General features: G+C 34.8%; 1 protein-coding gene across 1 annotated transcript in view; it reads right to left on the reverse strand.

Moving 5' to 3' along the window:
* Positions 1-5,497: 5,497 nt before the first annotated feature.
* LOC131065708 (protein PECTIC ARABINOGALACTAN SYNTHESIS-RELATED) overlaps positions 5,498-13,473 on the reverse strand; it is a 140,826-nt gene continuing 132,850 nt past the window's right edge. Inside the window, exons 6-11 of the mRNA XM_058000302.2 lie at positions 9,612-9,731; positions 9,316-9,432; positions 7,706-7,849; positions 7,214-7,337; positions 6,573-6,764; positions 5,498-6,384 (exon numbers count right to left, since the gene is read on the reverse strand). Coding sequence (XP_057856285.1) covers positions 6,025-6,384; positions 6,573-6,764; positions 7,214-7,337; positions 7,706-7,849; positions 9,316-9,432; positions 9,612-9,731 — 1,057 coding nt within the window. The 3' untranslated portion in view covers positions 5,498-6,024. The remainder of the gene's footprint in view (positions 6,385-6,572; positions 6,765-7,213; positions 7,338-7,705; positions 7,850-9,315; positions 9,433-9,611; positions 9,732-13,473) is intronic.

The following is a 13,473-nucleotide window of genomic DNA, read 5'->3' on the forward strand; positions in this document are numbered from 1 at the left end:
AGCTTGGTACTACATATTCATGTTACTTAGGCAGACCTACATCTTGTGAAAACTCATGCAAAATTATGGAAGTGGCTATGTATGCAAAAATAAATAGTATTAATGAGCTTGTAAAAAAATGGTGAATGTGAAAAAGGATAATCAAGGATTTGTAATCAAAAGATTAATTTGTTAGAAAAAACCAAGTTTCTCTATTCTTCAAAATTCCTTTAGATCCCATTTACAAACAACTTGACCTCTTGGGTCATTTATGAGAGGAGAACAATGAAGTCTTAAGATATACAAATTGATGCCAAGATTTGATGGGTTTGATATGAATGAGGGGGATTCACATGTCTCTATATTTCCGAAGTTGTTTGTTAGGTCACTAGATGGAAAGAGAGATAAATGGTATGATAGTTTTCTTGAGCATTTCTTTGAATCGTGGAATGATCTAGTGGTTGCATTTGAAGAAGGGTTTACATTGAATTTTGACCCTAATGTTCATTTAGGAGATGGAAAACTTCAAAGACAAGATGAAAAGTTAAGTATGGATCTCAACCAAAAAAATGTTTTTGCCCTTTCCCAAATTCAAGAGCTTTGAGACATAACACAACCACCTACATTGATATATTCTTTTAAGCTTATGAAGTTGGTTTCAATGTAGTTCAATTGCATTTCAAAGTGATGAATACACAATAAACTTACATATGTCTTGATTCTTTGGAAAATGTGAGGATGTATTACATTAAAAAACATTATCCTCAAGCGTAGGTGTTGCTAAGTGAGGTGTTGGTGTATAGTTTGACAATAGAATAAATGAAAATGATAGTGCTTTCAAAAAATTATAGCTAGATCAATCATGTAGAGGTTGTAGTGAAATATCAAGCATCTATGAGAGCTTGTAGTGAAGAAAAAAATGATTATCTTCAATTTGAAAGTCAAAATTATGACCCTATAGTTTGTTGCAATAATGTGAATAAGAACAAGTTGGTGTTCATTGTGAAAATTTTGCATTTTGATGAATATGAAGTTGGTGAGCATATGGAAGCATATGAAAACCTATTTTTGTGGTGAATATGAATTTGGTGAGCATAAGGAAACATATAAAAACCTATTTTTGTGGTGTAAAAATTGTAGCCTTCCTCATGTTGAGCACATTTCAAAGGAGTCATTTTTTTACCATAGCAAGGTGCCAAAATAACATTACAATTGAGACAATTTGGCTGGCAGTAATATTGACTTTGAATTTATGCTTCATGTTGAAAATGTAGATTCTTATATTGTGAATAATAGTGTGCCTAAGTTTGAATGCTTCACTTTGGCCAGCCATACAATTTGTAATAATTTTGAGCAATAACAAATATACCAATGTGAAGATCAATTGGTTGCTCAAGATTTTTATATACCAAGGCTTCAAAAAATTAGTTTGATGTGCATGAGGAAGAGTTTCCCTACGTGGCTCATCAAGATAATGTGGCATATTTTTTTCACTACATTGTGAGTAAGCGTTTTTTTTAAATTTTGCTTCAATCCTATTGAGAAGCTTAGTAGGTGTAATTCTTTTGATAAGAATCTAGTTGTTAAGCTTCTACACTTGTTGAGTATGTAAATGATGGATTATTGAATAGGTCCAATACCTATTATTGATGGTTTCCTAAAAAAATTAAATTTGAAGATGAAATCAATCACCACTGCTTGGGCATTATTTATAGATTAATGCATGTAGGTGACATGCTTTATCTGTTGTAGTTGCCTGTAAGATACAGATGTGGCTTGAGGGAGATCAATCCCTTTAATAGGATGGTTTTTGACAGAGAAAGTAATGCATGGTTTTGTTCATGGCTTTACAGAGTCAACTTGTTGACATGATAAGAGACATGTAGCCATAGACCCATAGTTTTTTAAGTCCTCTTTATGCTTGTGTGTTTGAATATGTGTTGAGCCCATTTATAACCATCTAAGAAGTCTTGCATGGGTCTCTTTTGGTAAAAATTTAATGTGACATTCTTTGCTTTTCTTGTGTGCTCATATTTTGTTGCAAGTTCAAAATTTCAAAGCAATGTTAAGTGTTTCAATCACAGTTTGAAATGGTTCAAACTTGTGTCTAGTATCAAATTTTCCCTATCTTGCATGCTTTTTCTCCACTTCCCTTTGTTCGTCTTGGCATGTTGAACTTCTATATCTTCTCATATAACTCTATCACGCCTTTGGATTCTTACATCCTTAAAAACTTCTTCTAAACCTTGCCATCACTTATGTCAAAATCAAGTATCATAGTTGTCAATGTTTCTCTATCTTGCATGCTTTTCCACTCCCCTTTATTCCTCTTGGCATGTTGAACTTCCCTATCTTCTCATATAATCTCATGTAAGTCTATATCCCTTTACTCTATCAAGCCTTTGGATTCTTACATCCTTAAAAACATCTTCCTTCTAAAGCTATCACCTATGCCAAAATTATGTTAAGTTTTCAAAATTTTGGATTTACATGTGTTGCCATCCATCTCTAACTTCCCCATGGAAAACTTTTAAACCATCCTTAATGGAGTACCTCCTTTTGGTCCCCTCCAAATTATGAAGTCTAAATTCCCTTGTAAAAGTGCATTGGGTTAGAATTTCAAATTTTCTTTCTTCGCAATACCCATTTCCTTTACCCTGAAAAGCTCACAGTTCCTCTATTTCCTCACAAAGACCTTTTACAATCAAACTTCAAAATTTCCTTTATAGTACTCAGCACAAGGTAAACATGAACCAAAACATTTCCCCATTCTCCTCCATCAAAGTTAAACCCTCAAACTTTCCCTTTACCTCATGCCTTAGAAATATGAATCTTTTCTCATCCTCAACCCAACCTTTAAAGTCTCATCTGTTAATGCAATCAATTTGGAGTGTTTAAAGTAGGTGGTAAATTTGGCACCACTTCATCAAATTTCCATGAGTTGTTGAATTCAAATAATGTATTGTTACTCAAATTGATGTAATTCCACAAAGTGTGGGGTGGAGGGGTGGAGGCAAGTGCAAGAAAAATGATGGAATTCATATTACATGTGTGTTTGTGCATATGTCTAATAAATAAAACATATATTAATTATGAAATAAATGTATGTTAGATAATTAGTTGTTATAATTGGTAGATAATCAGTTGTTAAGTTCGTTTTCCATGGGGAAGTTCAGAATGCAATACATTTTTAAGCATTTGCATGATACCTTGTAAAACATAATGAACGTTTGATTTGTTTTGACATTGTCATTATTGTCATTTTCCCATAATATGTGGTATGGTGTTTGCGTGTTCATTGTTTTAAACATTCACAGGATAAAGATATTTTATGTTCGAGGCATTCATCAATTGACCATTATTGAAGAAAAAAGAATCTTTCTTTTCTCTTCATTCCTCATCAGAAAGCTTAGTATATCACATGAATAGAGAGAGAAATCCATTAAACATTCACATGATCCCTAAAATTTTCTTATATAACACAATTTCTTCATTCTCTTTTCCATTTTCGTGACACCTGTGTAGAATTGAAGCTAGGACTTCCTGCTTGTATGTAGCACATGCCCAAATTTACGGACCATTTGCTTTACTATTTTATCATCCAAACTTCATCCTTTCTTGACCTCCATTTCAACCAAAAAAGAACAATTAAAGCAAAAATACAAACAAAATTATATGCACTTATAAGGGCTAGAGAATCAAAAGCATATCCAACCTTTTACACAAAATCAGCACTAGGATTCATTTTTCTGTTTCTGTTCAAGAAATGCTTACAATGCACATTCACAAAATCATCAAAAATTTATGAGGCTTGCAAACTCCTCTCTTCTCATGTCCCTTATTCACACAAATGGATAATTGCGGAGAGAATTTGATTTCCTCTACAATCTTCCTTATCACAGAAAAAAAGAAATATGAAGTTTAAGGACAATCACCAGGATCATCCATGCATTTTTGGCAGGGCATGCCAATTTCCTAGATTAATTGTGCTATAACGTCACACACTTGAGACATGTAAGATTTTGGGCAAGGCTTGACGGTGGACAAACGGCTGTAGCCTTTGTTTACTATGTTGCAGGGTGTACCTCTAGCAGGGGACATACCCGTACCAAAGACGTCTGGATATAGGTCCTGACCATGGTAAGCCCTAGGCATGCCCTTGGTACAGCTTGGGGACTGTGGATACAAATAACTAAGTTTGGGCCAAGGTTGACCCAACTTTGTTTTGACTAAGGTAATGTAAAATGTTCAATATTGGCTTTGTTTCGACTGTCTAAGGTAATGTAATATGTTCAATATAGGCTCATTTTGCATCTGGTTAAGGGGGAGTTGGTGGATGTTTCGTTGTTGGGTAGCCTATAGAGGCTTTGAAGAGTGTATGATACCATTGGGGCTGGCATAATGTAGCAATTTTTTTTGTTAAGAAGGTAGGGAAGCGAAAGGTTCAAGGCATTCAGTTTTGTGTACCAGTATTCTGCGGATGTACATTTAGAGGATAGTGTGCAATAATCTAGATGATAGTGTAGGTTTTCTAGTCTGTATTTTGATGGGGCAGTTCTTGGACTGGTGCATAAGGAATCTGCAATATAATGAAAATGGAAACTTTAATTACATCTGTAAAATCAAAGTCTTTATTGGGTTTCAATTTCTTTCATGTTTTGTATTTGGTCTGTAATGACCACTTTTCGGGGCGGGGGATCCCCGAAAGCCCCAATTCACCAGTCAAATCAATATAATAATACAAAATTTGATAAAAATTTAATTATTTAAAGCTTAAAAACAATAAACAAATTGATAATTTTTATTAATCAATCAATGGTTGATTATAATAGGGAAGGTTCTCCATTGTTAGGAATCCGGATTAGTCCAAATCAAATGCAATGCATTCTAAAGTGTTTTAGACTGAACCGTATCTTTCAGTTCTTCTGAAGTACTTGTTAATGATAGAAGGTAAAGGAACCATGGAAACTTGTGGTAAACTAAAATAGCATGGCATTTTATCAGGGAGTAAAAGACAGACAATTGAAAATTAAAACTGTTTTTAAGTTGAAAATCATTTATACTAACCATAAAATACATGAATAGCAATAAATAAAACAAACTATAAAATACATAATAGCAATGAATAACGCACATGGAATGAGCCTGAAAGATGAAACCACATGGAATCTGTGTGACCAAGGATCCTCATTATACGTCAATGGTTTTATCATTTCAGACAGTTACATGTGACTCAAGTGTTGGGGATCCGCCCCCTGCATGCAATGCTCTGTTGAGATACCAGAGAGAGTAACATCTCCGCATAAGGAATATGTTACTTTTTCACTTCCAAAGGCTTCTAACAAGGAAATTGAATAAAATATGTATTCTCTAATTTCCGAAGGCCTGTAATGGCTCCCATACTATGCTTGTCATGTTTAAGAAAAGGCTAACCTCAAAGTGAGATCAAAATAAGATGCTTTTGTTTGGAACAGCTGCAAATGAGAATTCCAGTACCTACTATTTTGCATTAACTATCTACTATCAAAATATTCCAAAGATTAATCAATTTCAAATTGGTAATCATAAATTTCATTGTTGTTTTAGAAAGCATAATCACCCATGTTAGGGACCATAATGTCCTCTGAAATGTATAGAGTGTCCCCACATATTGTCATGTCTCCAGCATCCATTCATCCCCAAAACTGAGCTATATTCAAATCAAGAAATATTGGCTTCTATAAAGTCAAGAGACAACATACAAATTACCAATATTAGATGACAAGTTGGTAAATTACAGACCCTGGTTGCTTGTAGATATTTAGTACAGCTGGCTGTCAAGTAAGGCCTCTGAAAGTGAAATTCATTTAATCACTCTGCTAAGATACCAATGCAAGACAAGATTTCATGCAGCAGCTTGAAATATTTACAGAGAGCAGAGAAGAACTGAAATCCTACCACCAAACACTCTGAAGAGAAACACCTTGCAAAGATGTCTAATACTCTTAACAAAAATGAGCAAATTCTTACAATGGAATACCATGCTTACGCAAAAATATTCCAGTTTTATGTTTTGCACATGCAATGACTTAAAGGGTTTTCCCAAATATCATAATTAGGAAAGGTCAACTCTGGCAACCCAGTTCGTGTTTCATGGGTGACAACAACATCATCCACAAATTCTGGCCAGCTTAAGAAAGGATCCCCTAAAGCTCTCGACATAACTCCTTTATTAGGTTTTATAGATTTCAAACGGTGTCCCATATACCGCCTAGCCCCGATTATCAATTTAGCAAAGTTTCCACCATGTGTCATCACAAAGACATCAGACTTCAAGCAGACAAGGAAATCAAGGGCTGCAAGGCTCGTAATATGCTTCCTAAAAGGTTTTAATTCCTCTTCTGATGTCAACTCTTCCTTTGTAACCTGAAAGGAACATTGCAGGACCACAACACAGGAAATAATTGTTTTAAATAAATATTTACCCATTTCACATTAGAAAGAACAGTAAAAATACAGAGTTCATAAGAAAGAGTTTTTCAATAGTAATGCAACTTGAATGAGAAAAAATACGAGTCATAACTGTCTCAACAGGGAACATATTTCAAACATACCAAATTAGGGAACATATTTCTTAGGGGTCCCATGCGATTCTGACCACCATATACTTGTCCTGATGCAACATAAATCTGTGTCTCCTTTGGATATCCCATGGCTCTTAGGATAACTGCAACTTCTCCTGGCTCAAGTGGACACCGGCCTTCCTTACGTTTCTGCAATGCTAATTGCCAAAGGTGGGACCCATTCTACAACAAGTATGATCCACAGCTTCAGTTCAGGTCTAGACTATGGAAATAAATCTCCATATCTCAAAATATCAAGAGAGGGGAGGGAAGAGAGATATTGAGTATTCACAGGTCAAAATGTCCTCATAACCAAAGCAACAGGAATGCCTATAAACAATGAAGCTGAAGTTCAAAGTAACAACCCTGATGACTACACATTTGTAACATCCTAGAAATGCATATATGTTAAACAATAATCTTGCATAGTATTTCAGTATATATTCTAGCATAGCTACTCAAACGTGGGCATAAGCTCCTGATAGAACCTTTGCTTTACAACAAAAAATTAAACCACTGAAAAGGTTTAAATAACAACTACACATCCTTTAAAAGATGAAGTCATAAAATCCTCCATCCTTAATTTCAACTACTTTCATGAATACGAACAATCACATGAATTGCAAACTCACCTTATAACGTCGTGGCCACTCTTTTTGCCTGTAAGCAGCCATCATTGCCTTCTCAGCTCTTGTTCCAACAAAATCACAAAATGACAGGCCAACCATGCCCTTCTCAAAACGCAGATGTAGAGCCCTGCTCTAGCCAAAGTTATACTGATCAGCATGATTATCAAAATATTCAACACATAAATATTGCCTCCATATCAAAGCATTGAAACACATAAATCATGCTAGATGTGGAGGAGACTGACACAAGTTCAGAAGAATCTGATAGTATGAAAATATGTAATAAATCAATTATCAAGAAGCATGTGTATCAGTTCAAGACAGCTGTTATGTGCAAGAATGGAATAAATATAATATCGATAAGCATGCAGATCAGCAAAACAGAAAAAAATCCGACAAATTTGTTTCAGAAGCATGATTGTGAGCTTCCTAGATGCATGAACACTTAGCCAAGGTAAATAACAAATCTTGCCCTTTAGCAGGCAATTGTCTTACATGTAAGGATGTTGCACTTCTGTACGGTTCCTCATCCTTGAGGCCAAAACTTCTGCCATTTCTTCAATTTCAGGTAGAAACTTCAACGCATGATAATTAACTCTGCACCTCAATTGATTTATTTCTGCTGGAACATTATCATATCTGCAAAATGAACAGTTAGGGAAATGACAAAACAAATGAACATGGCGGTCTAAAGGTTAATGAATTCATACAACATCAAATATGCTGATTAAAAAATGTGGATTTATTTTGGAATATTACACAGGGTCAACATGCAATGTCCTAAAAAAATTTATGCTAAAGAATTGCATCCTGACATGTCTTGAATTTTTCTTGACTTGCAATGATACAAATCAAATTTTATAAAAGGTAATTATATATTATATCTTTCAAGAGATCAGAGAATGCAGAACTTATGGATCAAGTTGACTAGTACTTCGGTTATAGATATTATGATTAAATAGTCCTCTCCAAAAAATAAAACCTAAACTTAATGTTCTAGGAAGAGTAATAGTTTCTTAATGACACACTATTCATAAAGCATTTTAACATTTTATCACTATGGAAGATATTCCTAAAACTAGATCATTTTAGGGTTCAATACATTCTCTTCTAGATGAAATTTGGGCCAAATCCTCTTTAAGAAATGTGAGTGAGAATAGAACCTTTGGAGCGTACTCTGCAGCAATCTATTCTTAAACATGTTCATATCTCTGTCTAAACCATTCTTGAAAAATCTAGTAAACAAGATTAATCATTTATTGGTTGACGTCATTTGGGATCATTACTAAGTTATAAATAAGCCTATCCAGTTAAGAATAAACAGTGTCAATGATATGGCCATTTAGATTGAGCACATCCTGGTTTGCAGCCTTAGGAATCTCCAACTATCCCCCTAATGTGTTCTCAGCTTTCCTTGGCTCCTTCTCCTCTAGAATAAAGCTTATTAAATCTTATAATAGGAAACCGATGATCTCTTGTCCAGTGCATCAGGCCTGAAAAATACCCCCCCTTCTGGTTTTTGAACAATTTACCCAAAGATCTTGCAAACGATATTCTGATTTAGCAATTTAATTGATATGGAGATGCAGTGTATGCCGATCGAGGACCTTAAGAAAATTAATCAATATGTTTCCCCCTTCAAATGGAATTCATTTTGTTTGCCCCACGGTTCTATGTATGATTTTTAATCTAATGTACAAACAAGTATGTATATCAACTTCAGAAATAGATAGTCTTTATTTTAAATGTATTATTTGCCTTGTAACTTGGTCGCTGTAATGGAATATTACATTTTTACGACTAACAGATGTTTCCATCCAGCATATAAAGAACCTGATATTGATTTGTAAACTTTCTCTCTTGAAAATTTTCAAAGGGTTGAACATATGTCATGGATATAGATGAGGCTCTTTACATTGAAGGAAAGAAATCTTGATTCCAAATCCAGCATTCATTCATATGCAGCTACTTCAACTCCAAATCGGCATTGTGTGATTAATTAATAGAAAATTATCAATGTACATCCACATTTAATTATATTGAAGAAATCTGCAAGAAAATGAGAACATGTTCAAATTTACTGAATGACAGAAAACAGAAATTACCCAAGTCTATCCACAAAAGGCTTTAACGCCATGATCTTCTTCTCATTTATCCTTGGAAGTACATTATCTAGATAAAAGTCTGCAGAAGCATACTTTGGAATATTTTTAACAGTACGCCTGTAACAATTATACAACAATAAGAACAGATTTAGAAATGTCAAAGGCCATCTGCAAGATGACTCAACAATCTCTAAAGATATATATTATAATTTACCTCCTATAGATTTGGAACACATTAATGGCAATCACTAATGTAGAAATCATTTGCATGAAGCTAGTTGGGAAAGGATTTTAACCTAATGCTAGTAAATAATTCTTCCTTCTCAGGGAACCATGCAGGAATATCCCTTACAATTGGAACATCATCCTTTAAGTAGTCAATGAAATGGTCTACATCAAAAACATCCTCAAACTTCCTGTTCAACGAAACAATAGACATATCAAATAATTTATCATCCTAAACTCTGTAATTGATACCTGTTCTGCAAACATTGACAAGATAAAGGGTCAGCTCACCGCACTCTCACAACATATTTTAAGAACATTGACAGATACCTAAGAACAACAAAAGTATGGCATTCTGAAATCATACAAGAGTATCTAAAATTGAGAAAAATAACAAAATATAAAAAAACGCACCCTCGATGTATATAATGTGTAACTCCAACCAAACTAAAAATACATTATAAACTCGTTATGTACAATTTAAGGTACAGAAAAGGGATACAAAAGCTAACATCAGCTAATTTCATCTTACAAGTAGAGAAAACAAACACAGCTAAAACCCGATGGCAATTAACCGTCACATGGTCTCAGGTCATAAAATATCAAGCCAAATACAAAGTTTCCCATGCCACAGACATAAGAGTTGTAAGATATATGAGTTTAAAACACTCCCTCAAGGAACTAAAGTAACACTGCAATAACCAAGAAATTCATCAAAATCTCTAATGGTTTATCTTTGAAGCCTTCTTTGCAAAGTGATCTGTAATATGCAGCCTGATTTATTTTTAAGAAAAGTTGTTTGCTGGTTGAATGATTGTAAGGAAACAATAATGCACTGTTTGCTGACTTGTCTTATTGTTTTCAAATTTAATTCAAGAGCTCATTGCAATGATGTTGAGAATATATTCAACTTTAGCATATTGAAAGAACAAGTGCATAAAATCATCAAGATTACTATTAACTCTTCAAATCAAATTACATAACATCGAAGGGTTGACTGATTACAAATATTGAAGACCTGGAAATGCTGATTTGTTTGTAATTTGCAAGAAACAACACCCTTGGAGGTCTGAAGTCTGAATTCATGCATCCAAACAAGAGTCTTGGAGAGTATTTTGAGCCATCTCTAGTAACTATCCCAGCACAACACACTTGCAGACTTAAAGAGCAGAGTTTAAAGACTTTGAATGCCTCCAAGATTCTGAAACAACCTCTAAAATCCCTGCAACAGCAACCTGAGCACTTCAAGAGACTAAGGACAATTCACCTAGGAATTTCCAGTCACTCCGACAATTCCCCAAACTGATTCAGATCTGTATGTACCCCTTGGACAAGTTGGACGCCTCAAACAGGTAAACTTGCAGCCTTTAGCAACCAGAAATACCTTCAAATTCCCAGTTTTCAATGCACAAGCTGGGCACCCCTCTCCTAGGGTGATTTGGTGCTAGTAAAATTATATCAATCAAAAAACCCTTGTATGATATATGATTCTTCATCACCTGGCAGCCAGATATTCTTTGAACCAATAACCAGAACCAAATAAAATTACTCCAGGAGTTATGAGCAAAAATGTAATTCCCTATGTCTCTGAAAATGATAAACCAGCACTAAGAAAAAGCATCAAAACACACCAAACTCGAACAGCACTCCAAAAACACATTCAATACGTCAAAAATTGAATACCCAAATCAAAATACTTCATAAATCTTCATTCTTACCAAACCCTTATCACCAAACTTCAAACCAAAATCCTTGAAAACTCAAACTGTAAGCAACAACGAGCTAGTGTGGATCATTCAACACCAAAACCAAAGCAACTGTAGAGGGTTTTCGTCCTCAACAATCTTCACAAGAACTCTCCAAATTCATTCCAGCAGCATTTCATTATGTGTGCACAAGCAGAATGATGGAATGAGAGCCAAAATGCAAATTTATAGAGTTGGAGGGAAATATCATGGCAACACAAATTTAAAATATAATATTTTCCCTCATCTCAACATAACTTTTAAAATCACTTTATGTCTCCTCCCTTGCCTAGACATCCCCTTTTGAGGTAACTATATAAAAACATTTATCACTTAAATTATATATACAAAGTCACTTTTTGGTCACTAAAATAAAAATTATAAAATTATTTCCATCACCTTAGAACCTTCACCAAGGCCCTAAAATCAAGGACATAAAGAAGGAACAAACATTGAGACCAAGTGCCCAAAATAGCACTTACTAAAAACAGCATATGCCAAAAATAGAAATGTCCTTGAAACACACTGAAAATGAAAACTCAAGCTCTCCACAGAACATTGAGTCCCCTAATCAACTCTGCTAAGCCTATGGGAACCACGAGAATAGGCTAAAGGGAAACAAAACTGAATAGGGGCAAAAGGGGAAAATTACGTGATCCCTGATTCCCTACCAACTGAAAACCATCTCCAAAAAAGCAAGAAATGCAATGTGTTAGATGGAGGTTGCAAGATGACAATCGAATGAACTGCTAGCATGACTTTCTAACATGATAATTAAAAATATACGTTTAGATGTTTAAAATTCAAAATAAAAAGAAATGATATACAAGTTTTGTACTTCACAATTTGCAAATAAGCATCATCATATACTCTACATATATATGTTACCATGAAACAACTATAAAATTTTTGAAAATTGGAACATTGATTGGTAGTGAGAGTATCAACCATGTAGACCATCAAACTTCATAAGAAATAACTATTAATATAACATCCATGATCTAAGATTTAAAATATGTTGTTTGACACTTAAGATGACCTAAAAATATATAAAATTGAACAATTATATCTGAATACAACCAAAATTTTGAATACATGTCAATCATGAAGGAACACAATAGGACCACTGAGAGGGGGGTGAATCAGTGGTAAACAAAAACTTGAACTATTTAAATAAACAAAACTTTAACTATAAGCATCAAGAAACTTATGGGCAGAGATGTTTAACAAATTTGTACACACACAAAGAATGCAAACTCATAACACCAGATGTACGAGGAAAACCTACGGTGGGGAAAAACCTCGGTGAGAAATGCTACTGGAGTCTACTGCTCCTATCTAGCCTCACAAATAAAACTGATTACAAAGTTAAGGGCATCAACCCAAGGAGCACCAACCCCTGGCTTTATGAGCACCTACTCAAAGGAGCACCTACCCCTGCTCTGAGCACCCACTCAAAGATTTACTATGACTCAATAAATGAATTGATACAATGAAAAGCCTTGTTACAAATCATTTTTGTAACACCTTGCTGTTTTGCTACTGGCTCACTGTGTTATCTGCACTTGAGATTGTGTGACTCTTCCCTGCTCTCAATCTCTATCCTCTGCACTCTGTCTTTTGCTATCAACCCCTTCCACCAACCTTTTGTTCTCTGCTCTTCTCTGCACACTGTTCTCAAGTTGCATCTCAGTCAATCCACTTTCTTTGCCTCTCCCACTATGTTATTTGTCTCGGCTCTACACTTCTCTGGTCATCGATCTCTGCACTCCACTTCTATACTATTCACGATCTGCTGCGCAACTATCTTTTTTGTCTACCATGCAACATTGTTGCTTACTCTCATTCTGCCAGATCACCACATCTCTCTTTCAGTTCAACGTCCTCAGAATCACTGCCAGCTCGTCTCAGCTACCTTATCTACCACTATCAAATCACATCAAGACTACACTCTTTATATACTTGCATCCACCTCCATAAGGTCGGCCAGATCATAACTCATCATAGATCAAACAAACATAGTTTGCATCGTTATCATGCAACATGATCTGTGCAATTTCTTAGGCGGCATACAGATTGTCCATTTAGTCAATTTGCACTCTAATCAACTTGGCATAGGAAATCTACCACCTTCTATATCTATTAACCAACTAGCAATCCAGAACGACTTGTTCAAGTTCCCAAACCA

Source organism: Cryptomeria japonica, chromosome 7 (assembly GCF_030272615.1).
Source record: "Cryptomeria japonica chromosome 7, Sugi_1.0, whole genome shotgun sequence".
Taxonomy (NCBI): Eukaryota; Viridiplantae; Streptophyta; class Pinopsida; order Cupressales; family Cupressaceae; genus Cryptomeria; species Cryptomeria japonica.